At 45.5% G+C, this 27,231-nt stretch overlaps 3 protein-coding genes and 1 long non-coding RNA gene across 4 annotated transcripts; 2 read left to right on the forward strand and 2 right to left on the reverse strand.

Moving 5' to 3' along the window:
- Positions 1–504: 504 nt before the first annotated feature.
- On the reverse strand, positions 505–2,722 carry LOC125943035 (uncharacterized). Its single transcript, XR_007465506.1, has 3 exons — positions 2,650–2,722; positions 1,587–1,697; positions 505–555 (listed from the first exon to the last, which is right to left on the reverse strand). It is a non-coding gene; the product is annotated as an uncharacterized LOC125943035 (long non-coding RNA).
- Positions 2,723–3,563: 841 nt separating this feature from the next.
- LOC119441532 (uncharacterized) lies at positions 3,564–7,761 on the reverse strand. Its single transcript, XM_049662739.1, has 5 exons — positions 7,506–7,761; positions 6,558–6,661; positions 5,302–5,557; positions 4,488–4,525; positions 3,564–3,659 (listed from the first exon to the last, which is right to left on the reverse strand). The coding sequence occupies exons 1-5, from the start codon at positions 7,711–7,713 to the stop codon at positions 3,564–3,566; spliced, it is 702 nt and encodes a 233-aa protein (XP_049518696.1). The 5' UTR covers positions 7,714–7,761.
- A 3,359-nt stretch (positions 7,762–11,120) lies between these two features.
- On the forward strand, positions 11,121–12,366 carry LOC125943430 (uncharacterized). Its single transcript, XM_049662740.1, has 2 exons — positions 11,121–11,529; positions 12,257–12,366. Exons 1-2 carry the CDS (start codon positions 11,142–11,144, stop codon positions 12,364–12,366), a joined length of 498 nt encoding a protein of 165 aa, XP_049518697.1. The 5' UTR covers positions 11,121–11,141.
- On the forward strand, positions 12,363–15,257 carry LOC125943431 (uncharacterized). Its single transcript, XM_049662741.1, has 4 exons — positions 12,363–12,516; positions 13,775–14,035; positions 15,021–15,189; positions 15,251–15,257. The coding sequence occupies exons 1-4, from the start codon at positions 12,363–12,365 to the stop codon at positions 15,255–15,257; spliced, it is 591 nt and encodes a 196-aa protein (XP_049518698.1).
- The last annotated feature ends 11,974 nt before the right edge of the window (positions 15,258–27,231 follow it).

The raw sequence follows: 27,231 nt of genomic DNA on the forward strand, positions 1-27,231 counted from the left end.
CAAAGCAATTTGCTTTGTTTACAGGAGCCTACCTGAAAAATCTGACATCCAAGCATTTTTTACGTGTTTTTAATGTTTGCGCAATCGACCACTCTTGGTACAGTCTTTCGGACACACCGGACGACAATGAATTTTCATGTGATGGAGCCTATAATTCTTTCACATTAAAGGAGGCCATGCTGTCAAGCTGTACAGTCTGTTTCACACTTAGGGGAAATCTCGGAGCGCATTGCATCGCGATGCGGCGAGCGCTGGAGTCGGGTGCCAGAAGCAGCTCGCGCAGGCGCAGACGCTCGAGGCGCGTTATCTTGAACCGCGTCGACTGCTCGACGCGGCTGGCCGCCAACCGCGTCGAGCAGTCGACGCGGTTCAAGATAACGCGCCTCGAGCGTCTGCGCCTGCGCGAGCTGCTTCTGGCACCCGGCGGCCAGCCGCGTCGAGCAGTCGACGCGGTTCAAGATAACGCGCCTCGAGCGTCTGCGCCTGCGCGAGCTGCTTCTGGCACCCGACTCCAGCGCTCGCCGCATCGCGATGCAATGCGCTCCGAGATTTCCCCTAAGTGTGAAACAGACTGTACATAACACAGGACACAGCAGGACATGCAGTTGTGCAATTAGGGCATTCATGCTTCAACTAAAGCTTGCAACAAAAGCTGTTAAGGTTATCACTATACACAAATGCTACAAATGGTTTTGCCCCAGGCATGCTCCAATTACTCAGTTATAATCAAATAAAGTAGAACTGTTCAATTTACTTCCAAAACACTTTTGAAGCCTGTGCACCATGCACCCTTACAAAAAAGATAAATGTTATACTTAAGTTACACATGCATGTGTCACCTCTTTTTTCGTCTCGATATTCCTGCACTGTTTCTCTTGGAGTACAATACCAACTAGCCCAACTATCCATCCTATAATGCCACACACTTGTACAGAAGCAAGCAGAATAGTATGTTTCTTCATTTAACAAAAGTCAGTTTCGCTTGAAAGGCAAAACAGTGATAGCGATAACAAAGCATCTAACAGCTATAAAATAGTTAGTAGTTTAATCGGCCCCACATAATGCAGCAAACATTCTCATACTAATTAAATTGATCAGCACGGTCTCAGCACACACAGGCAAAACACAAGCACATCTCGCTCGATGAGTAGCTTCTCGCTTCCTTGAGATAGAGTGAGCTGCAACATTAGGTATGCAGAAATCCAGGGATGCCGGCGGAGAGACTGATACAAAGTGAAGAGCCATCTCGGCTCACTCAAACTTAAGAAATACTGCAGAAAACTTCTAGGATAGGGCACACCCAGGCCCCTTTTTACGTCTGCAGGAAGAAGCAATAACTTGACCACCCCAGGCCAGGCTGACTAGAAGACAGACATGCTTCACCAGCGACTTGCGCCCTCCCACTTGGGCAGACTCAGTGTCATCCCAACCCCGCCCGCATGAAGACTGTGCACTCTCAAATGCTTTTTCTTGATAGGATCTTATTGCACTTGGACCTTAATGTACGAGCCACCACATCGACAGCCCCAAATTTTAGCTTGGACTGTCCGTATAATTGCTATCGCAATAACAAAAGAGAAACTCACCTTGCCATTAACCTCAGCAAAAACTGCCGGCAGTGCAATGTCGGACTCCTGCAAATGACAACAATACTGTCATTAACAAGTATTTCCTCAACCTCAGTACATTTCAGCGACCTAATATTTTCCTTGCATGTATATATAATGCCAGGCAAATAGAAGTTAGCAAAGATTGAGGACCCTACTTGATTGCGCACGGCCTGCGATGGTGGATTTGCAGGTTGCAGCATAATAGAGGCCCCTGGCACTGCAACGTCAGACTCCTGCAAATGACAACAATACTGTCATTATCAAGTTCTGCAGCCAACACATTCTAGCTCTGCAATATGTGTTTCAGGTATAAGCTAATTAGTTATTCAATCCCACCGGTTAAACATACACTAGGAAATGAGCACACAAAAAATTAGAAGACAAAATGCAGGAGCAATTTGTCCATCTACTGCGCAAAGGGTAGCAGCATGCTTTCTGGTTTTTCGAGACACGGGTTCTGCGGGGTAGCAGAGACCAATCGGCAAGCTACGATGCCGCCATAACGCCACAAGAAGGCTCTTGTCTCTGCAAAGTTGTGACACGGGTAAAGGATTCGTAAGACGCCTACCAGCGGCAACAACCCAGATTAGATTTCAGAAATGCTGCACACAGATTGTACTCAATGGTGCTGAGGAGGTCGTTTGGGATGCCAAGGACAGCCATGATACATCTGACGAGAATGACTTCTGAAGTTCTGACGAGGATGTAGCTTTGGCATCGACTGCCACATCTAGTAGCCGAGCTTGCGATAAAAAAATGTCTGCCATGTTCATAGTTGTCATTTTTATAGGGCCGCTGTGGCCACTGCCGCAAGGGCAAGACAAAAAATATATATTGTACATTATGGTGGGTTTTCATAAGATTAAAGCAAATCTATATTTAAATATTTTTTTCTTCCTCTGTGAGGTCAATATATAGGGGTCAATTTATACTAGTGGTTGACCTACTTCTGAGTGAATACGGTAGTAGCAATAAAGTTTATCATATATCTGCCAATGTCCTAGGTATATTGATCTTATTCCCAGTACATTTGAGCCACCTATTATTTTCCTTGCATGTATATATAATGCCAGGCAAATAGAAGTTAGCAAAGATTGAGGACCCTACTTGATTGCGCACGGCCTGCGATGGTGGATTTGCAGGTTGCAGCATAATAGAGGCCCCTGGCACTGCAACGTCAGACTCCTATAAATGACAACAATACTGTCATTATCAAGTTCTGCAGCCAACACATTCTAGCTCTGCAATATGTGTTTCAGGTATAAGCTAGTTAGTTATTCAATCCCACCGGTTAAACATACACTAGAAAATGAGCACACAAACAATTAGAAGACAAAATGCAGGAGCAATTTGTCCATCTACTGCGCAAAGAGTAGCAGCATGCTTTCTGGTTTTTCGAGACACGGGTTCTGTGGGGTAGCAGAGACCAATCGGCAAGCTACGATGCCGCCATAACACCACAAGAAGGCTCTTGTCTCTGCAAAGTTGTGACGCGGGTAAAGGATTCGTAAGACGCCTACCAGCGGCAACAACCCAGATTGGATTTCAGAAATGCTGCACACAGATTGTACTCAATGGTGCTGAGGAGGTCGTTTGGGATGCCAAGGACAGCCATGATACATCTGACGAGAATGACTTCTGAAGTTCTGACGAGGATGTAGCTTTGGCATCGACTACCACATCTAGTAGCCGAGCTTGCGATAAAAAATGTCTGCCATGTTCATAGTTGTCATTTTTATAGCGCTTGTTATTTTCCTTGCATGTATACATAATGCCAGGCAAACAGAAGTTAGGAAACGTTGAGGACCCTACTTGACTGCACATAACCTCGCACGGTTCATCTGCAGGTTGCTGCATGATAGAGGCTCTTTGAAAGAGAATAATCCCATGGGCAACTATTGTCTTCACTGAAAAAAGGCATGCCATAAATTACGGTCAATAGAAGCTTCATTACTATAGCTCTGAGCTTTGGGAAGCAAGTACTGCTGCTCCACTGTCATCTGCACCAATATTTGGAGGTGTGGCATTCGGGCAAGGCACACTGTTTTCCTGAAAAGAAAGGCAGCATTAGCACAAGGCGCCCCAAGGAGTGCTCGAGGAAAAAAGAGAGACGAAGTGGAGGAGAAGGGCACGTGGTGCGAACAAAGAGCCAGTGAGGCTGAAACCAGAATATTGAGTGCGAGTCGTGAAATATCACGGCACGCATAGCGAGCGAGGGCCACGAAACTGCCAACGCCGGGCAACGCTCGCTTCACGATAATGGCAGTAAACGAAACTTCAGGGAGCTAAATCCTACCTTTTCCGAAAATGCAGCAAAATGTACGGCTTCCTGCTGACAAGAGACAAAGATTACGCTCTATAACATACCAGCAAACAGCACTTACTTTTCGTAATGCTAAGCAGCAGTTTCCCAGCCCCTTTTCTGAAGTTATTAGAGTTCCCTGAAGCCTACTGTTGTAAATCTTTGGCTTAAAAAGTCGAGATGAACTAAGTCATTCCTGTCAGCTATTAAAATTATGGTGTTTTACATGCCAAAACCCCTATATGGTTAGAGGCATGCTGTAGTAACGTAGTGAGACGCCCGAGTAACGTTCACTAGCTGGGGTTAGGTGCACTACTGTGCACCTAACTCTCGAGTACCCAGGAGCTTTTGCATTTTGCCCTCCACGATATGCAGCTGCAATGGCCTGGTATTGAATCAATATCCTCATGCTTACCAGCACAACAGCTTAGCTGCTAAGTCACCAAGGATGTTCCCTTTGTCAGCTAGCTACAAAGACCAGCTTGTACTCAATTAAAAGCATCACAATTCTAATTATTGAAAATGACTGAGCCAACTAAGTTCCCCTTATATTTGCACAAAGAGAGTGTACATACCTTGCAACAACGTTGGCAAGTTGCTGTGAACCAGGAATCTAGGAAGAAACAAAGCAACTATTACCACCACATACATCATCTATTCTCTTGTTATTGCTTGTTCACGTAAACCATTCACAAAGAGAACTGGTTATAAAAAATATGACAGCAACCAGTCTCATATTCAAATGAAAGCTAGAGATTGCATAAATTGTTAGGTTTTACATGCCAATACCACAATATGATCATTAGGCACATCGTAGTGGGGAACTCCGGATTAGTTTTGCCTGCCTGGGGATCTTTAACTTGCACTTAAATCTAATTAACAGATATTTTTGCATTTCGCTCCCTTTGAAGTACACCTACCATGGCCAGCAAATGAACCTGCGTCTTCCTGCCCAGCAGCGGAATGCCTTAGCTACTAAACCACAATGGCAGGTTCATCCTAAATGATATACGCATTTTTGCGAGTGAAGGACGACCACAACTGTAAGCAGTGATGCACCAACTTTTCTCCATGCACCATGGCAGGTCCATCCTGAATCATTTACAGATTTCTGCAAGTGAAAGAGCAGCACAACTGCAAGCAGTGATGCATCTATTTTTCTCTTGCAAGAGATATGCACCTGCCCGCATGCAACAACACTAATTTTTCCAAATATTGTTATAGGTGTTACATTACATCATTCTTGCTAAACGAGGGCCTCATATTCTTGCTAAGACACATTCTTGCTAAAATGTTATCAAGAATGTGTACAGTGTAGGTATTTTGCAATTTCTTTTAACCCTTGCATGCAGCCCAACACATTTTTAAATATTGTAAGCTAATGCTCACCCAGTTTGTTGAGAAGGTGGTCCTCCAGGCGGTCGTGACGTGCTTGCAGCTCATCCTTTTCTTTTCGGAGTGCTGCCAGCTTCCGACACAGGGCTGCATTTTTTTGCTGCTCTGCCAAGAGCAATTTTTTTGGAACAACATCATCTTCACCATCATCAGAACTCGTGCCCTGATCATCGGACATTAACCTCGCCAGTTTGCGGCGTTTTGCGGCTTGCACATTGCGGGCGGCCTTTTTCGCTGAAGGAACCTGCGACTAAAAAAACAAAAAAAGCCCCCCAAAATTGTAAGTTTGCAGAAATTAAGAAAGAGAAACCCTTTTCATATTTCTCATCAGCAAGTTTTAAACATAAATCGCCTTTGGAACAGAATGCACAAAGGCACATTTAAATATTTTTGCTTACTGTGCCATTGTGACATTGCCAGTGCCACAAAAGACTACTTGCAACATGGAGTACAAGCAAGTGTAGTTGGCAGCTAACATAAAAAACAACACAGGGATGCTTGTTGCTGCTTAACAATTGTTAGAACACATACATTACTATTTTCCTAGATGCCAGCACATTAGATTGTTTAATCTCCATTTCAGTAAACCAGTTAGTTAAATTTAATGGGTCTGAAACACCCTGCTTTCAATAAAGCGAGAAATATGGATAGGTACTAGTTGGTCTTCATTCACCTTCTGCAGTGCTGCACAAGCGTGTCATGATTTACATGATGCGCTTGTGCATTTGCAATACTCAAATCTAGTGAGAAGCCCATTAAACAGAACAAAAAGTGTGGACTTGTATTCTATCTCGCAAATAAATTGCGGCGCTTCCGAGGCTAAAAGCATGCTCCAAAAAATAAGGTCATATCCTGTTGCAGCAGAATATAGTTCCAGATATACAGCTCTAAATCCTGTTTATTGGCAGTATTTAGAGCCATAGGGCACATGCACTTGATCTCATCTGTAAGGATCGAGCGCCAGTTTGTAGCAGCCACACGGCACTGTTCTTCCCAGACAGCCTGATTGTTGTAAACATAAGAAAACTTGCCCTGTTTATTTCGAATCACTTCCTATTATGCAGTAAGCCATGCAAATTTGTGGCTTGTGTGTGAACTACGGTAAATAAATTTGGATAGCATAAGTATGGTAAGTGAATGTCTTGGCAGTAGGAAAGGGACCTCACTCTTTGCTTATTAGTTTGCCCAATGTTGTACATACCATTACTACAATGATTTACACAAAGATAGTATTGTTTTCTAATACATACGTTCGTCGCCAAACCACTTGTTGCAGATGAGTCTCCATCAAAAATAAATTCTGGCACGGATATCTTCTGCTTTGTCAACCGTTGTATGATGTCTGCCTTTGTTACTATAGCACAGTAAAGAGAACAAAAAACAAGATCAAGAATGAAAGCATACAAAAATTTAACATGTTGGTCGAATTGCTAGCATAGCAGTTACATTAACCGTTGTAATATGGTTAGCTAAACAATTTATTTGTACTTGTTGCATACTATGCCATAGAAGATTTTGCATTTATTTACTATATGCATTTAGACATACTGCTCAAAAGATGGGTTCAATGCATAGTTGATAGAATGAGCATTGAATACAAGATAAACGAAGACCCGAGTCCCTACAACCACGAAGAGAAAAATACAATCGCGTTCATTCATTGTAGGACTGGCAATCACCAAACGAAAGTGCACGCTTTGGGCTACATATAACCTGCATCATTTCTCTAGACGCCGCAGCCTTCCCCACGAAATACAAGTCAATTCCTTTTTTTCTCTCTCTCTGTCTTGTTCATCTGAAGCTACGACAGATGCGACAGGGTCTGTTCGCAGAAACCGAACATAGGTGTGTTCAAAGTATTGAAAGTGACACCGAGCATGATTCCACATTTTGCGTTCGTTAACTGCTTCTTTGATAACACTGCCAACTCGCACAGTCTAGTCATCCGTGAAGTTTGTAAACGCACCAAGAAAGCTGTAATTTCACTAAACGTGCTACAGGAGCCTTTTTGAGCACTGAAAGCCCCACGTCTTCCTTGCGATATTTTGTATCCCTTTTAGCGTCGTTTTGCATGCCCGGCGGTTTACGTCCCCTAACTTGCGGTGCGCGACAGCTATCCGTACGCATGCGGCACAATCTAAGCATAGGTACAGCGTCGAAGTCGAAACAGTTGATACATTCAAATGAAAATCACTTACCACCAAGCTCCACAATGTCCGCGAGGTAATAGTCCTCATCGCTGTGGTCCGACAGCAGTCCAGTGTCGCACCAATACACCAATTTTTTCTTGCACAGTTCGTTCACCGACGTAGGGGCATACTTCTTTATCAGTGAAATATGCACTATTGCCTTGGCACCGTCGTGGTATTTCACGAAAGCAAAGCTCGGCGTACCCGACGTGGCCATTGTTGTGTAGCACGATATTTGCACTGACTTCACTTCGCCACTTTCCGGATTGATCCTGGATTGACTACGAAATACACGATGACGATGATGATCGTGCTTCCCTTTGCATTGTTGGGCACCACACAGTGCCCTGATGGAGAAGAAATAATAATAAAATAAATAAAGTCCTAACCATTTCTATAAAAAACACGCACCTTGTAGACTGCGCCAGTGACAACCATTTAAATGGGCAGTCGCACGCGGCAGCAATGCACGCGGCAGGTGCGGGCGCCCTCGCGAGGTCGGATATGCTTCGAGCAGCTTCGAGCAGCTTCGAGCTTGTTTGAAACGCAGTTCATTTAGTAGGATTCCCAAGACTTTATTTCGAAGGGGGCTAGAAACTTGGATCCCCCCCCCCCCCAACCCCACCGGTTTCCAGTTAGCATCTGCCATGCCATGTGAAAACCGTCACAATTATAACTACGGCCTTTTCGTGCAACCACGTCTGCAGACTGCATCATCCACTGCATAGTGCTAGTTTTCCACTTAGCAGTATATCTAGGGGAAACTCTGCAGTTAAAGACACCGCAAATGCGCAGCGCACGAATACAATTCCGCCATGCATACAACACGCATAAGGGTGCCAAGGTGGTCAAAATTATAGTTTGTAGCCTCTGACAATGGCGTACCTCACAATCATTTTGTGGTTTTGACGGCCGTATCATTTATTTTAAAATAAGTACTGTGGCAGCCCCGCTGCGTAAGTTGTTCGCAAATAGTCGCAAATGGAACAAGACGTCGGCATCACGAGGTGATGGCAGAGAGAACAGACGTGAACGACATCACTATCGCGAGGAATTTGGTGTGGTGAACGGCAGGGGCCGTATTCTGAAACGTTCGCCTAGGCGAAATTTCGCCTAGGCGAACGTTTCAGAATACGGCCCCAGGTCGCGCTAGCCGGTGGCAACACATCGATCGCGCTTGCAGTCGGGAATGGTCGCGCAACCACTGCCAGTCCCCGGTATGCATGAGCCTTTAGAAGATAGGCATGGTCACACGCTATCGAACTGTGGGAAGTGCTTTTATTAGCCGCTTTTTTCCGCAATATTCCCGCTATATATATTCAGCATCGTTGGGGGCTCTGAAATTACCAAGAACGACTGTTTCTTTATATATAGAACGATGTAGTACGTTAATTGTCCTTACAACATATATTGTTACGGATATGCCACGCATTGTAACAATATAAATGGTGTGCGCAATGGTGTTAATTAAATGACAGCATGATCGATGCAACGGCATACAGATAATTATCTCGCTCGGTCGCTCGATCGCTATGCTCCTACAACAGCCCTCACAAGGAGTAATGACATCTGCGTTAAAAGGAAGCTGGTACACTGCCTTGTCTGTTTCCCTTCACCTGTGTCCGTGTATATCTTTTTCTGTGGTGGACCTCTGAGAAATCGAACCGAAACTGGCTGTAACGTTGAAAAGTTGCAGTAATAAATTATTTGTGGTGTTTTTTATGTCCTGCAGTTTTTGTTCTATAATTCAAGGGTCAATTCACTCAACGTAAGGACGTGGTCATTCAGAAATATGATGTAAGTTACTCCGTTAAGTTTGGGTATTGTTGACGAGTTTCATTATCATACCTGTAATAACGTTGAACTGGTGCGTGCACGTCCATGTGAACGGGCGTTGACAAAGAGGTTTCATATGCTTGGTAGCTAAAACCAACGTTTATAGATGCTAGCTTCCATGAACGTTGGCTATAGAACAGCATCGGCAGCATCGGGCTGCTGTACGTGCTGGCAGACCAATCAAGGTATACGATCGAACACTTCTTTAGAATCGGCCCGAATTTAGAATCGGCCCGAAACGAGTCCAGACAGGGACCTCCAGCGCGTAGTACGCAGCATGAGAGGCATTCGTTGAAATGAACTGTCACTTCAACTGTAATTTCATAAGTTCATTTGTGCGCTGGCAGCGAGAATGCGCGCTGTCTACGTCATCTTTCAACTTCGTGCTTAGGCAGCAAGTAAATTCAGCTGCTTTGTCGTATTCACATGTTTAAAATTTATGTGTGCAAGGTTACTTGGACATTGTCACTCTTCTGCATTCGATGTACGAACACCGGGCCTTACCTAGCAGACGACACGGAACTTGCAATTGCAGTCCTAAACTTGATTAAAATTTTATTTGTGAATAATGTGTGTGTACGTTTATACAGACTGATACATATTTTAAAGTAAGATAACTAGCTTTGCCATAAATTACATGCATGCACTAAAAATAAACACTTGCTAGCGCCACTGTTGCTTTCTTACATAATCAAGTAGTCGCAGCAGTTCTGCAGGAACACTTTTGTTCTTGAGCTGTCGGTTTGCGTGCCTCATTTGTTGGTGTGATTGTGGTACCTGCATGGCAAGCTGATTTCGGCGACGCGCGGAAATCAGTGTAGCAAGCGTTGCACGATGAGCCAGAAGAAAGAGCGGAAGCGCCGTAAACTCTATTTAGTCGATGCGGACGCGCCCTTTGTTGTTCCACGCTCCACGCTATGGTACAACAAGCAGCGGCCCATCACGCCGAGCACCTCGGCGGCACAGCCTTTGACTGACGCCCTACCCGACGACGCTGCAGACACCGCAGATACTGCCAATTGCGATGAAAATCGCCAGCAAGGGATCGGCGTAGCTGCTTCCAGCGCTGATACTGACGACAGTGCCCTGGCATACTTAAGCGACGCACAGCCGCCAAGAACCACAAGTGAAGCTGGCATCACCAGTGACGACTTATTCGACGATGAGCAGACGGAATATGTGGATGCCGTGAGCGAGAGTGGCTGCAGCGGTGAAGACAGTGACCATACCGACGAAGAACGAAGTGACTCCGCCAATGGGCCTGTGCCACAGTTCCATGACACCGAGCTGCTAGCTCAATGTGTCCGCCACTTCGGAAACAAAACACTGCCTTCTTCATCAACAACACTGGCTGAGGCTGTTGTGTTGATTATGGCGTTTGTTGTGGCGCATGGGCTCACTTGGTCGGCGGTTGATGATTTGTTAAAGTTGGTTGACGCTTTGTTTGGGCATCGGCCATCTGGTCTCCCACGCTCAAAATACCTGTTTCGAAAGCTTTGGGCTCCCAAATGTGAACAGATAGCCCCGAGACATTACTATTGCGAATTGTGTATGTCGCTTCTTGAGATGAGTGAGAACAAGAGGAGTCTCCACTGCACTATATGCCAGCTATCATACGATGTGAGTGAGGTGAAGAAGAAAGGGTGCTTCTTTGCTATTATGGACATAAAAGAACAGCTTCAACACATAATAGCAAGAGTCAAGGAGCTCCTTTTCAGCTGTCTATCAATGCTACGAGACGAACAAAGTTCAGGAAATGTAGTGACGACAGACATTGCAAATGGGGCAATTTGTAAAGGACTCCGCCAAATGGGTCTTATGAAATGGAGTGACTTAACATTAACTGTGAATACAGATGGGAGCCCATTGTACAAGTCCTCCAATGCCTCCATTTGGCCCATTCAATTGTCGATCAACGAGCTTCCGCAGCCCCATCGAAATGCAAATACCTTCCTCGCCGGCTTGTGGTTTGGGCGGAAACACCCTGATATGGCTCTTTTTATTGGGAAGTTTGTGAAAGCCTTACAGATGGTTGGGGAGATTGTGTGGCAGCATGGTGCTGTGGACCTGATCTCCAGAGTATACCTAGCTTGTGTCTGCGTTGATGCCCCTGCCAGAGCAGCTGTTGGAAACCAGACACAGTTCAATGGCTGCTTTGGTTGCCCATGGTGCCTAGCATGTGGAACACTGCAAGAAGGTAAGTTCGTTGCAGTAATATTTATTGTTAGATGACATTTCATACTTGTTATTATGGTACTGTGTTAGCCTTGCACTGTATGCTGAAATATTGGCAGACATATCACAATTTGGTAATTTGTCCGATTACTTTCAGAATGTATACATAGAAAAATTTTGACAAAACTGAGAGCATTGGTGAAAATTTCTTGGATTAAAGCCGCACAAAAAAGGCAAGGATGGTAAAAATGAATGTGACAAGTGCCAAACTGTATTAAAAACACATTACATATTTGCAGAATTCAGGGGTGTAAGGGTTCGAAGACTTAGTGTGAATCATAAGTTACGCCTACCTGCCTGGGAAGGTGGCAACAAAATAAATTTTAGCTGATTTAGTTCTTTTTTGTTTGTGATACCATGAACATAGTTTATTGTTTGTTTTACTTGAAGGATGTGGTAGGGTTTTTGGCCCTTGAAAATAGTAACCATGAAATATTACGCATCATTTCCTGTATGGTTAGTGTTGAGGATCATTACATAAGCATCATGCATTGTTTGTTTGGATCTGTAGAAGCACTCTTGTTAGTAAAGTTCTTTTCTAGGCAAATTTACCACTGAACTTGTAAACTTGACTCAAAAGTAGCTGCATGCTCAGGAGGAAGCCTGTAAGTGTGCTTTTTAGTCTGTAGATAGATTATAACAGCACCATTAAAAGTGTGATCTAACTCTAGTGTCTATCTGCATTTCAGGACGTCGTCTCTACATCAACTCGGAGCCGCCTGCACCAGAGAGGACAGCAGCAGGCATACGCAGGGACATGAAACTTGCCATGGAGCTGCAGACTCCAGTCAATGGATGAAAGGGCCATCAGCTTTCTGGCCTTTGCAGTACCTGGACCTTGTCGAGTGCTACACTGTGGAGTACATGCATTGTGTGTTACTTGGGGTGACCAGGCAATTCACGGAGTATTGGTTCGATTCCTCTCACTGCCATGAAAAGTTCTACATAGGTCAGTATTCTGTTGTTTTGGCAGTTTCTTGATCTTGCCACTAATGTGCATGTGAAGCTTATTTGCTGTGCATATTGATTGAGTGGGCTGTTTCGATTTTTCACTTTTGGCTATTATCAGACTGCCAGAGCATCAACTAGCCCAAGAAACTACTTTGTAACGAACCAGACATGCATTTTTCCTGGATTGTTGTGCACACTGAATTCAGGAGCACATGTGTTTTACAGCGTAAGCTGTTATGGGCTCATTCCAACAGGCGCTTTCGGTGGCTATAGTGTTTTTTATAAAAGTAAGCAAAAGTGAGCTCAGCTGACTTTTATTTACTTCTAGCTTTACCTTCTAAAGCCAATTTTGCTTTGCACGATGGTTTCATACAAGAAACAGCAAAAATATCGCTTTGCGTGAACCGCATACAACGCACTCAAACATGCTGCGTTGTCTTGCAGGTTATTCATTCTTGTTTCACCCATTGCTCTGCTTTTAGCCTAGATTTTTTAGCGGTTCACAGACTGTGTTGAGTGCATTCGAGCGCCAACTACAGCCCCAGCTTTTTCAGCTTGTGTACCAGAGTCACCACGAGCGTTAACTTTCTGAAATCGAAGCTTAAGCAGCTTGTCACAATTGTTTACACATATATAAAGGTATCCTGTGGCCAGCCTGCTTTTCCAGTTTTGTAAAATTATGGTCATTTCCTTAACAATTAAAGCTGGCGGTCAGCGTTATCCTTGAGAAAAGACCTGGAGCAATCAATTTTGAATGTAGGACCATTTTCATGAGATTTCACGTAGTACCGGATATGTCTGACAGCGTATGTAGTGTTGTGCAAAAATAAATGGTGGGACTGCACGCAACCTGTGTTGATCATACAGAACATTGCAGAAGTGATGTATTCTCTAGTGCAACCATTTAATAATATCACTTGAGCTCTTTGGCAATAATAATGAGATATCTTCAAGTGGGTAGTGCATGAATGACCAAACTGCTGATCACACTGGCCGCTGCTATTCAAGCAGCGGGTTTACATTTTTACTGGCCAGTTGTACTAGCATTTGATTTTACAACCGTTCGGGCATCTTCAGGTTGTCTTGGGATCCCAATTTTTGTGACAGTGATGCTTATTCCTATCAGGGCCAGAACTAGCTAGCTGCTGTCTGGCTGCCAGTATGCTGTCCAAACCTAAAATTGAAGAGGCCCACTGGCTTACAGACATTCATTCCAGAAATGTACATGATGTGAACTGTATGAAATGGTCTTGCAGGACGACCAAGCACCCTGAATTTCCTGAACCGGCGCCTGAAGGGCATTCAACCGCCACATCATATTACACGCCTGCCTCGCTCAATCCAGGAAAGGCACTTTTGGAAGGCCCATGAGTGGCGAAATTGGCTTCTGTACTACTGCCTACCGTGCTGCCAAAATACTCTGCCATCACCCTACATGAAGCACTTCGCAATTCTTTCCGAGGCCATTTTTCTGCTCCTTCAAGAGCAACTCTCACCTCCGGCCATTGCCCAAGCAGGTGAGGAGAAATTTTGTGTATCCTAATCAAGCAGTTTTCACACATGCATTTTGTACTCAGTAGGGTTATTTGAAAAACTGTACATTGATTGTACAAAAAAAATAACAACATGCATTTTTGTACTCAAGGAGCTGTGACATAGTTGTCCTATATTATCACTTTATCATTGAAACTGAGAGTAAAGGGCCCATAATGGACATGCACCCAAAAAATTCGTCTTTTAAGCGTGCATTCTAATAGAAATTTCACATTAAAGTGACAGCCCCTGAACATCTCCCACTGACAGTGACTGCCATTTTGATATCTACTGTGTGACATCAGGAAATGTGGGAGAGGAAGAAGTGGTTTTGAACAGAGGGAGACCACAGTAACTGTCTTGCACATTGGGCGACACCTCAACTGCATTTTAGAGGAAGGGAATGAGGAAGGAAAGAGAAGCACAGTAGAGAGAGGAGTAAAGCAAGGGCGGCGCATGCATGGCCAGCTCGGCAGCGACAAACATCCAGATGGGAATACTTGGTTTGTAATTAAGGTGGTTCTGTGAATCATAGGGGGTGCATGCTGCTGTGCTGTATTCTTTGAAACAGTGTGATACCACAATGGATGAATTGCTGTGCATGCTCTGGTACCTAACAGCACCGCTGGCTGTGATGGCTCCTGGAGTTCGGCCTCTTATGCACTGAACTCCACATCTGTTGCAGCACTGTTGCAAATATATGCTGAGCACAACAGAACATGTATCAAATTTGTTTTTGTTTTCATATTTTTCTGGACTTTTAAGTGTTGTAGAGCCTTAGAACTAATAATTTGCCTGGCTGCTTTTGAAACATGACAGAAATGCAGGTCAATGAAGGGCATGGGGGCTGTTGTCACTAAGTACATAATGATCATAATGCATACATAGGTTCATTTTCATAAACAGTACTTTTTCATAAGTAGTTGTGTATAGTATTGAATTTAAACATGGGATGTCTTTTTATTTCAGATAACCTTCTTCGACGTTTCGTCAACCGAGCTGCGGCATTGTACAGTGATAGGTGCATGACATTCAACGTGCATCAACTCCTGCACTTAGCACGGGCTGCCCGCAACTTTGGCCCACTGTGGGCTCATTCAGCATTTGTGTTTGAGAGTGGGAATGGCCAGCTTGTCAAGTTAGTTACAGCAGCAAATGGTGTGCCTGAACAAATCCTGGAGCGTGTGATTCTCTCCCAGGAGTTGAAGCTGTTGCTTTGTTCAACAGCAATACCGTTGACAACTAAGCAGTTGTGCCATGATTTCCTGCACTATCCAAATGTAGAAAAGGCTCAGCACATACAAGGTGCTTGCATGTTTGGTGCACCCAAGGATGTGCCTGTGGTGTTGCCTGCAGAAAGAGATTGTCTGAAGATAGCCCTGAACCATGTACCTCATGTACAAGAACAATTTCGATTTTTGTATCGGGGAACGATATTTCATAGCAGGGAATACAAAAGAAGCAGCAAAAGTGATAGCAGCATTTTCGAGTCAGATGGTGGCGAGTTTTTTATTGTTAAAAGAATTTTCGAAGTTGTTGATGACAGGTTTCCAAGCAATGGCGAAGTTCTTTTGCTTTGCCGAAAAGTTGTTTGTGAGGAACCTGAAGTCGGTATGCCAAGTCACATAATGCCATGCTTTTTTTCTTTGCAGTACCCGCTCGTAGCTCTCAAACTCAGCAGTGTTTCAAAGCCCTGTATTTTGATATCATTTAGTGATGACGAGAAATTTGTGTGTAAAGTCCCCAACCTCATTGAACGGGACTAATTCACATGTTTTCGTGATGGTGCATTAGGTCTTTACGAAAAGGCACCTTGTTAGCATTTTATACAATTTTTTTTACTAATAGATGTATATTATGCATTTGATTGCCATTCTTAAGGTACAAGATTTGTGAACTGTAATGCACTCGGCACTGCAACGAGTTCTGTGCATACTGTGAACTGTGTGTGTGCTAGCTGTGTCATGTCCAAAGCAAGCAGCAGCAAGCCCAGAAACATGTCCTAGCAAACTCAACGTCAGGGTTTTTCTTGAGCGACTTGAAAAGCTTTTCTTTATAGCAGCACTGTCCAACTTTCCTCATATAGAATCCAAGGTGTAAAACTGCACCTGTATGTGCAGCCTTGCTGTTTCCAACTTCGCAATTGCGTTTGGTAGAAATCCATACTGCTCAATGCTGTAAAGCCTCCTGGAAAGGGTATCACTGGTCACACTTTCTTGAAGTGCTTTCGCGACAGCATTTGTCAGCTTCATCTTTTTTTTTCGCAGGCTTTCTGCCTCGTACATTGCTGCTTGTAAGAACGTGCCCAGTGCGTTACCACAGGCTCAGGAGGCAAGAGAAGGTTTGCTGTAGAGACAGATATTGTAGGAAAGATATTGCTTCACTGAAGCAAACACATTTACGGTTGGGTGCATATTGTGAACCTTCTCAAATGCAAAGAAGAGTGTGAGGAATGCAAGTGAAATGCTTGAAATTTCAAAACATGCATTTGAGATTTTGGAATGCAGCTTTTATATATGAAACTTGGTTGTTATGGCAATCGTTCTTTCGTACGGGCAGCTGGTTTCTTCCACAAAGCTAACACAGAGGACTGAAGGTTGGGAACAGCATCTATCGAGTGGATACACCAAGCATGGTGGTCACAAAGTGGTGGGAGGGATAAATTGTTTCATCCATTTGAAAATGCATGGCCGAGACACCTGCATGTGCGCGAATGTGGTCAACGTTTTTCTTGTAAATTACTTCAAGTCGTGTCAGGACAGTTTTGTCGAAACCACTTAAAGGTGACCTTCTTAATGGCTGAGTAACCAAGCTTGGTAAATGGAATATTTGCAGACACAAGGGCCTTCACAAGATCATTGTTGAATTCGCACTGGCGATGTTCTGTCTTTGGAAAAGCACCTTGAAGGTCTTCCCTTCTTCCTGAATTTGCTGCTTCTGTATTTTTGCTTTTATCAAGTTACATAGCCTCAAACTCCTGAATATTGTTTCTACCATACCATTCCTTGTTGAGGTGATTTATATGCTTCAAGCGATAACCGCACCTCACCGAGAGTCTGTTGTTTGTTCCAATGCCTTCGTCCTTTCATTCCTTCAAATGCCATTTTAGAGATGTCATCGCTGGTTTTGCCCATGCAGATGCAAACTGCTTCTCACTAGCCATGCCATGAATGAAAGAAAATGAGGTGTGAGTGAAACAAAGAATACAGTATCAGGCGAATAACCATAATCTGACGAATAAGTAGTTGCTAGCTACTTGAGGTGACTTCGCCCTCTGCTTGCGAGCGCCACGGACCGCGCACGACAGCAGAACTTGGCCGAGATGTTCACAACAGCGTATGGTACCCCTGCTCGATGTTATTTCTCCAAGCAGGAGGGATGGTTCAGGGCCCCTTTAAACAGTGTTTTAACAAGTGCACCTAATAGTCTGATTAACCCCTTAACCGTTTTATTATTTTGACAATTTCTATGCCTAAACTGCTTATTTAAAAAAATTTTGATTTTGAATACTTTCCTTCTAATATTTGACTTTATAATTGCTCATGATAAAGGAGGCCAGTTATCTGCTGGTATTTAATAAAAAAACAGCAGAAGATCAGTTCGGGAAGCTTTATCAAGTTGTCAGGCAATGTTATATTGAATGCCGTACCATGCATTCGTGAGGACACTTCATGGGGATGTCATTCATGTCGATGCGCCATTAATGACGTGCACTGGCAATAGTGTCTTCTGGGTAGTCTTCCTCAGCTGATGAACTGCTAATTTCGTAGTCATCGCTTTCGCTTCCAGAAACGAAGCGAACTTCCGTTTCTGAATTATTATCGTGCGAAGAGCTAGATCATGGGGAAAGGCTTCTTTTTCGTGATGACAGACCTCCAATGTATGCGTCGTTTCCACAGGACGGCATTTTTTGAAGCACGAGTTGTGCCGCAAATAAATGTGAAAGGGAGGTTGAACAAAAAAGAAATTACCTGCGCAGTGCTGCCATTTGCGAAGCGCCACACCAGCTAGCCCGCCAACGAGCGTGTCTTGTTCAAAACACTCAAAAGGAGGTAATGTCTCCTGCAGACGAGCTCGCCCAAGACAGTTTTGGGACAGTTCGGCAAAGACGAGCTGGGCTCGTTTGAAACGTACGGTTCAGGGGTTAAACATGATTTCGGTCAAACTTGTTATTGATGCAACTGAACAGTTTATGTGAACTTGCTAGGGGTGTATCTTATATGTAAATGTTGGTATAAATCAGAAAATGAGCCATTGCACATTTCAAGCGTCTATTTTCACTGTAGCGATTTGCTGTTGCATCATGCGTACAAAGCACACAGCAACATACAGATCCCATTCAATGAATGAACCTGTATTCACTCGAACACATTCTTAACTGTCTGCTGATGGTTGTTCTTGTACGCGGGGCTTGTCATAATGCTGATGGCATCTTGGAAGCCGCAACAGTTTCACTCCTTATGGGTGAAACTGTTGCAAATGTCCTCTAGTTCTTTAGAACCTTCGTAAGGGCAGATCTGGGGCATCTGTGGGCACTACAGGTGCTTTGATCTTCTGCAGGTCTCTCTGGTGTAGGATGCTCTGCCGCTTCTGGTTTTTCACTTCAGTTATTGGCGTGGATGGTGGTTTGTTCATCTCCTGTCGCTTGTAAATGTGAGTTTGCACGTGATTTGCATGTTGCCTTCAACCCCCTGCTCAATCGCTACTGTTGACATTCGTGCTCTCTGGGTTGACTTCACAATTCCAGGCGCCCGTTTGGGTTGTCGGGCTCTGCACTGGCAGTTCAGCAGATGTTGGATTTCTTTGCATGTGAATGCATGCATGAGAGCTTAATTAAGCTCTCCATTGCATTCTTGGTTCTCATTTGGTGGACGGCAGTTCTTTGTTCTAATCAGAAAACTCAGTAACATATATCTGACAGGGATTAGCCACCTTTGACTATACACTTGTGACAGTATCAGCAAACAAAACTGCGCCAAACAAAAGCTTACCAATAGCTTACCAAAACCGCATTGGTAAGTTATTGCCAGATACCATCTTCACTCCATCTTTTACTGTGCACACATCCCTCTCAACCAGGCCATTTGATTGAGGGTGATAAGGTATTGTAGGGGGATGTCTGATGTTCTTTCCCTTCATAAAATCTTGAGAAACTGGTGCTGTGAATTGCTGCCAATTGTCTTTGCAGTGCAAGGTAAACCAAACTACGTACGTAAGGACTTGTCACATTGCTTCAGCAGTTGTGGCGTGCATTATTGTCTGAATTCACAACATTTAATTCAGCATCTATTATGATAAGCAACATGCTTCCTTAATTGAACCTGCGCAGTCTATGAAGAGTCATGGCCATTTATCTCCAGTTCCTGGACATATATTTGGTGCCTGTGCTGGTGACATTGTGCTGGCTTGTGTGCATATATATGTCACACAGCCCCATATGAATCATTCAATGGCAGTCTATTCCTGGGTACGAGAGCAATGTTCAGGCTAAGTTCTTTGTTGCCGCCATGTGCCGGAGTGTACGTGCTCATCCAAGACGTGTGGTACACGTGACATATTGCTGCTGCCAGCACTGGTAGTCGGCTCCAGCCTACCAAGTCACGACACATGGACATTTCGATTTTCTTAATGAAAATATGGACAATTTGTTCGTCTTGCTTTTCCATATATTAAGGTCAGCCATACTGGATCCAGCTCTTGACCTTAAACAAGTCGTCGTCCACCAGCATCAAACCCACCAATTCTTTAGTGCTGGGGGGACAGCTTTCTAAAACTTGCGTGTAGAGTGCATGCTTCAGTGCTGCACTCGTGTCATCAGTGTCTGGGTGTGGAAAGGGCAAACATCTGCATCTGTTATTTTATATGTAAATGTTGGTGTAAATCACAAAATGAGCCATTGCACAACGTTTCAAGCATGTATTTTCACTGTAGTGATTTTCTGTTGCATCATGGGTACAAAGCTTACAGCAGCATACAGTACTCCACTCAACGAATGAACATTTATTCACTCTAACAAATTTTTAATCGTCTGCTGAGGGTCGTTCTCCATGCGGCTCGTCCGTATGCCAGCGGTTCACTGGAAGACGTAGCAAATGCATTCTTTTCATGGTTTCCTTCAGCAATTCATTCTCTTGAATCACTGCTTTTCCCTGGGCTTCTGTTTTTATGACTTCAGAGATGGTACATGCAGTTGCGTGTTACTAAGAATAATGCCTCTATTTCCTTTCAACAGAATACTGGTGATATTACCAGTATTCTAGTTATCGTGTAGTTATTATTAACTAGACGACCATCAAATATTTTGTTGTTTCTCAATGTACATTGTAATATGAAGAGATGAATACTGAAGATATTCAGTATAGTGCCTTTTAATGTGAACTACATGTCTACATGGTGTGTTTCAAATGTGATTTCATATATTACACTTCTCAAAGTTCTCTCTCATGGTTTTCCAGTATTACAGCTTCTCCTCACTTTTTTCTTTGGAGACGATGGCGTGCCTCATAATCAGAACTGGTTTCGGCACGTGAAAACCCCACAAAGAAAGACCTTGTAGACAAAGAACCTTGTCCTAAGCCAAGCTTTCTGTGTGCAGGTAATATGAAGTTTCACATTTTGAAAAGCTAATTATCACAGAAATGAGCTTTTTGATCGTCTTGGATGAAATGTCGCATTTTGTTTGCATATCAGGTGTTGATTTTTGTGATATATGTACTGCACAGTTTTGTCAATATATGCCAAACATTTACACCGTGCAACAATTTTTAATTTTGTTTGTAATGTAGATGTATCATGATCAAATAGTGCATTTTGTTATCTTTAGATATGTATACTATTGTTGGCAGAAATTCATTGTTACCGGCCTGTACTGTGATATTCTTTTGGCCAATTATATATAGCTGTCTGTCAACAGTGATATGTTAATAAATTTTTTTGATCTGTGTATTTACTCAGTGTTTGCTGTCATACCTTCCAAAAACTAGTGCAGAATAAGAATGATGCAACAATACACTTTTGGAATTTTTGACTGGAGATAAACTTGGTTTGTAACTATATGCTTCTCATAAAACCTTACTGTGCACTAGCTGCTATCGCCAATATAAGCTTACTGTATGCTTTAATTGGCTAGCTGTGTAAATAGTTCGCAGACACAGATATTTAAGTGATATGTATCACTTGAACATCTTGTACCATGCAATTGTAACAATTTGTACCATGCAGATATGCATGAAAGCTCTTACAAAGCACAAAGAATTCTCAAGTCATCCGCTTGGGGCCAGACATACAGCACAGAAGTGCATACCAGGTACACATGAATCGATCTACAATTAAGGCACAAAGACATGTTTACGAGGCACATTTGGATCCACACGTAGCAAATATGCTTCGATACGTGGCACATATTGAATAGATAGATGGCTCGTAAGAACGTTTGCGTGGCTCCTAAGAAGGGATACGAGGCTCGCAAGAAGGGATACGAGGCTCGCAAGAAGGGATACGAGGCTCGCAAGAAGGGATACGAGGCTCGCAAGAAGGGATACGAGGCTCGCAAGGACGGATACGAGGCTCGTAAGGACGGATACGAGGCTCGTAAGGACGGATACGAGGCACGTAAGGATGGATGCGAGGCTCGTATGAACGGATACGAGGCACGTAAGAACAGATACGAGGCTCGTATAATTTCATACGAGATTTTTTGATAGGGGTGCGATGTTAGTGCACTTTAAGGAGCCACAGGTGGTCGAAATTTGCGGAACCGTCCACCACGGACTGCATCATAATCACATCGTGGCTTTGGCACGTAAAACCCCTGGAGTTATTAAGACGAAACTTCTCATGCGGAGGTGTCCTTTAAAGAGTTGACAACGGCCTTGTCGAAAACCCGGCGGCGCCGCGGAGGCCAAAAAAATGTCACAGTTTCGCCCTAAGGGCGAAGCAATGAATGCGATAGCAACACAGCAATGTCAGACGAAGTAAGGTGAGCCGCTTTGGTAGCAACAACACGCAGAACTGTTGTCGACGCCATCGGCGTTTTGCCCGCGTTAGCTCAAAATGCGTGCGGCGTTGGTGACTGTTGCTGGAGCCTCTGATATAAATAGGCACTTGGTGCCGCAGCTAAACGTCGCCTCCCTTCCTTCCCCCTCCCCCCCCCCCCACGGCCTTTCGTGCGTCAGAAGAAGGCGCGTTTGCTCTACATATATGGTGATTGTAAAGGAGGAAAGAGACGCCTACTTCTGCAGCCCTTAAGGGAGCACGGCGCAGAACGCGCGTTTGTTCTCCGCCGTGCGTTCACTCCCCGTGAAAGCGCGCGTCCCTCGCGTCCTTTCACTCGCACTACAGCGTTCGGAGTAGCCTAGGAAAATGCATATACCCGATCACCTGTGGCGCATATCTCGCTCCATACCGACGGCCATGATATGCGGGTATGTGCCACACGGGGTTTTACATGTAGCGAAAGCCTATCATTTGGTAATGTATAACCTAATATGTAACTTAATGTATAACTCAATGCATGTCTACATTTGCACCAGGCTTCCGCATTCAAGTGTTACAATGAGTGTAACGCGGAGTGGAATTCTTAAATGTTAGCGCTCACTCCATCGCTATCAAGAATACCGACGACGGCAGAATGCCGCGCTGACGAGTAGCCTTTGTGCATCATTGCTACTCATTTAAACCATGAGTAGCAACCAGTGTTGCGCAATGGGTGCCTGCATTCCATTGCAATTCCATTCCGGGGAATTAGAACTTGTCGCTATTCCATTCCTTTCAATTCCTCAGAGTGAAAAAAAAACTTAGCCAGTTCCCGCTCCGGGAGTGGCCAGGCAGATCACTTTCATTCCTGCAATTCGTCAACGTAGGAAAGGCAGCTTGATAGTTTTATCGAGTTAACGATGAATGCACCATAAAGCTGATGTCATCAGGCGCGTTAAGAACTGCAACAATAGGCAAAACACGTTACCAAGGTCGAGCGAATGTTGGTTGGTGACATATCTTGTACAGTACAACCACCCTACAAATTCCCATAGTTACAGTTTTCCAGCTACCTATAGTATTTGCATGATCAGCATGTTTTAACGGCTTGTGATGTTTTAATATTGCTTCAGCTTAAATGTATTCATGCTAAAATAACGACGTAGCGTATTTTTATGATGACAAAAGTAGTGCTCAAGAAGACTTTATATTATGGCGTCGTCAAGAGCACCCTGTCAAATAACAGGCACAGAGCTGCATCCAGCGATGAACGCCGACGTTGTCTTCGGCTGACTTGCCAACCCTTTCTCTTGTTACGTGTGCCCACGTTCGTGCTTTCTTTTTAGGTACCGAATCAACTTAGATGTAACTCCGACTACAGCGTGCATATTTTCGGACCAAAGCTTGCAGCGCGCAGCTTGTTTGTTTTCTTCAGGGGTAATTTCCAAAAAAATTATTTCCAATTTGCCATGTTGGCGAACTTCCTGCGTGCGTGAGCCGCTGGGCGTAGGAGCCAGAGAGGCAGTGCGTTATAGAATGTTTTTTTATTTGCAATAGAAGGCTGGAAAGGAGGGCGGGGATGGTAGCACAGAAAGCCGAGGGGGATGATTCGAAGCATAGTCTAGCATTCACAGTATGAGCGAACCACTAAATCAACCATTGGGCTTCTCTAGCCGCCAACAGGCGCCAGCGCAGCGGCGGCGCCACCCGGTCCTCCCCCACCCCAACCCCTCCCCTATACCCTAGAACAGAGCTCCCTAAAACAGAGCCAACGCGGGTTCTCTTCGGCGCTAATCGTCGCGTCGGGGTAGTGCACTCTAGTCGGGGCTCGAGGAGGTGCCGCCGTGGCCGCAGTTACGTTGACTCTCCTCCTTCGGCTGGCTTTCCGAACCAATGCTTTCAAAATTTTGTATTCCCTCTCTCTCTCTGTATGGAGGGAGAGGGTGCACAGTTCATCGTGTACGACTGCCCTGCGCTGACCTGCAGGCCTTTGTCGACAGAGTTTCGGGCAAAGGGGTCCGTTGTCTAGATAGGGGGCACAGTATTGCAGACGGGTTGAGGGGGGGGGGGGAGGAGTACGAGGTGAGAGGGCGCGTAAGCTGGTATGCGAAAGCCTGCAGTCAACACAAGCATCGCGCCACGTAAATACGCATCACCACTTTTCCGAATAGGCGTCCGAGTCGCGTTCGGCGACAGAAGCTAAAAAAGTCGCAATTTCGCCCGAAAGGCGAAGCAAATTAGTGGAGAGCTATACGAAACAAGGTTAGTTGTTTAATGGGCCATATAAAGTTGTAAACATTCGCTTACTAACTAAATATACAAGCACAGTGTCACGCGTGCACAGGTAAACATAGGCACATCTCGCTCGATGACGGCGGAAACTCGCTGTGAAAACGCCGGAGTGAGAAAGCGCGCCAGCATCAGCGGGCAAATTGACCTTCGCGCAGTCTCTCGTCTCACTCACCGCGAACTAAACGTCGAAAGCACAGCGCATACGAAGCTACCCGCAGTTGGCGCATGTACTTTGTCCCCATCGCAGATAGCTTTAATGATGAGGCCCGCGCGGGTGTGCACTTCTTCCACATCGCAGATCGCTTTGAAGATGAGGCCTGCGCGGGCGCACACTTCGCCCACGTGGCAGACTGCCCCCGCGCGGCCGCACTGTGAGCAGCAACCGACGGAGCAGAACGCACGCCGTCTCCCTCTCCTTGCCCCCGTGCCTCGCGCGCAAAAGAACGAGTGCTTCCGGCCGGCCTTCCTCCGTCGCGTGCGCTAAATTGAAGCGCGATTGCCGGCTCACCCTCGTACGCTTTCATTCTCACACATAGCGTACGGCGCGCGGCGAAGATTCTATCGCCGTGGGACTTTATACGGAACCTCATGGTGACGCCGACGGCAGAAATGCGCTTGGAGTGTCCATATAATTGCTTTCGCAATAAAACAAAGAAGTAAATTGTGGGGTGACAGGAGGCGGCCGTGGCGAAGGCGCCGCCGAGGTAAAAAAGATCACAAGGTGTAAGGGGAGGGGGGGGGTAGTATGCCGCTGCCGTAGTTCCGCTCGACTGACACCAACGGCATGACAAACTTCGGAGCTAATCAGTATATAAGGACAGAATTGTAGTAGGCGCGTTCCTTTTAAATGTGCCGTGCTTGTAATCAGCCACGCCATATTAAACCTACTGAGTTATTGTTAAATTCGAGGCTCTGACTTATGTTTGAACGTGGGCTGGTTGGTTCTGCGGTATATTTTGACAAAAAAAGAGCGCGTAGATGAAAAAACGTTATATTTTCTAAAAAAGATGTAATTCCATTCCCATTCCATTCTGGGTAAAGGGCGCTTACTTCCATTCCCATTCCATTCCCTCAAGTGTTGTCGCCATTCCATTCCTATTCCATTCCGGGGTCGGGAAAATGTGGAATAATTCCGGAGTCATTCCAATTCCGGAGTGATAACTCCGCAACACTGGTAGCAACGACACAAGCAAGCTCCACGCACAAATAAACACACCCTAGTCCGCCGATTCCCGCAGTCCACGCCGAGAGGTGGCGCCTGGTGTCGAGAGTGTTGGAGCGCGCCCGCAGCCTCCGTGCGAGGCTAAAATAATCTGGTCTATAGTCCGGCGCATGGAGGAAGGAAAAACTGAGGAGGGGCCCTGACCATAGGCGCCGACTATGGGGGAACTGTGGGGCTCGAGCCCCCCCCCCCCCCCCCCCCCCATTTCTCGCCAAAGTGTCATCACCAGAGTTCTGTTGCCCACATCATTTGAGGATTCTTTAGAGTTGCCTCAACGTTTCACTAAAAATTTTATTGTGGCTGAAAGCTTACTGCATCAGCGCGGACGTGCACGGCTTTACATTCACACTTTCGCTTTATTTCTGCAAATCCTGACCATACGACAAGCGCATTAGAAGCGCCAGCGGTGGCTACCTCATAAGCATTTTTTCTCACTTCAACGTTGTTGTTTCTTTAATTTCGACTGTGAACACTATACACACACATACAATATATTTAAATATATGCACAGGAATAAGTTTGTTACATTTTTTAAAGAGAAGGATTTAGCCAAGTAACAATTGTTTCTAATTGTAAGGATAGGCTATGCCTGGAGAATGAATACGTTGCTCTATGTTCACCTCCAATTACCCCTGCCTTGCGCTAGCCTATTCCTACTTGCGCCTGCAAGTTGGAATACGCCTGCAGCAGCAGCAGCTGCAGCTGCTGCTGCTGCTGCTGCTGCTGCTGCTGCTGCTGCTGCTGCTGCTGCTGCTGCTGCTGCTGGCTGCTGCTGCTGCTGCTGCTGCTGCTGCTGCTGCTGCTGCTGCTGCTGCTGCTGCTGCTGCTGCTGCTGCTGCTGCTGCTGCTGCTGCTGCTGCTGCTGCTGCTGCTGCTGCTGCTGCTGCTGCTGCTGCTGCTGCTGCTGCTGCTGCTGCTGCTGCTGCTGCTGCTGCTGCTGCTGCTGCTGCTGCTGCTGCTGCTGCTGCTGCTGCTGCCTGCTGCTGCTGCTGCTGCTGCTGCTGCTGCTGCTGCTGCTGCTGCTGCTGCTGCTGCTGCTGCTGCTGCTGCTGCTGCTGCTGCTGCTGCTGCTGCTGCTGCTGCTGCTGCTGCTGCTGCTGCTGCTGCTGCTGCTGCTGCTGCTGCTGCTGCTGCTGCTGCTGCTGCTGCTGCTGCTGCTGCTGCTGCTGCTGCTGCTGCTGCTGCTGCTGCTGCTGCTGCTGCTGCCCTGCTTGCTGCTGCTGCTGCTGCTGCTGCTGCTGCGCTGCGCTGCTGCTGCTGCTGCTGCTGCTGCTGCTGCTGCTGCTGCTGCTGCTGCTGCTGCCTGCCTGCTGCTGCTGCTGCTGCTGCTGCTGCTGCTGCTGCTGCCGCTGCTGCTGCTGCTGCGCTGCTGCCTGCTGCTGATGATGATGATGATGATGATGATGATGATGATGATGATGATCCCTTCTCACCCGCCGCGGTGTCTCCGTCAGCTAAGGCGTTGCGCTGCTGAACACGAGATCGCGGGATCGAATCCCGGCCGCGGCGGCCGTATTTCGATGGAGGCAAAATGCAAAAACGCCCGTGTGCTTTCGTTTTACTGCACGTTAAACAACCCCAGGTGATCAAAATTAATCCGGAGCCCTCCACTACGGCGTGTCTCATAATCAGAACTGGTTTTGGCACGTAAAACCCCCAAAAGAAGAAGAATGTTCACCTCTCTTCAAATTG

This window comes from Dermacentor silvarum, chromosome 2 (assembly GCF_013339745.2).
Source record: "Dermacentor silvarum isolate Dsil-2018 chromosome 2, BIME_Dsil_1.4, whole genome shotgun sequence".
Classification (NCBI taxonomy): Eukaryota; Metazoa; Arthropoda; class Arachnida; order Ixodida; family Ixodidae; genus Dermacentor; species Dermacentor silvarum.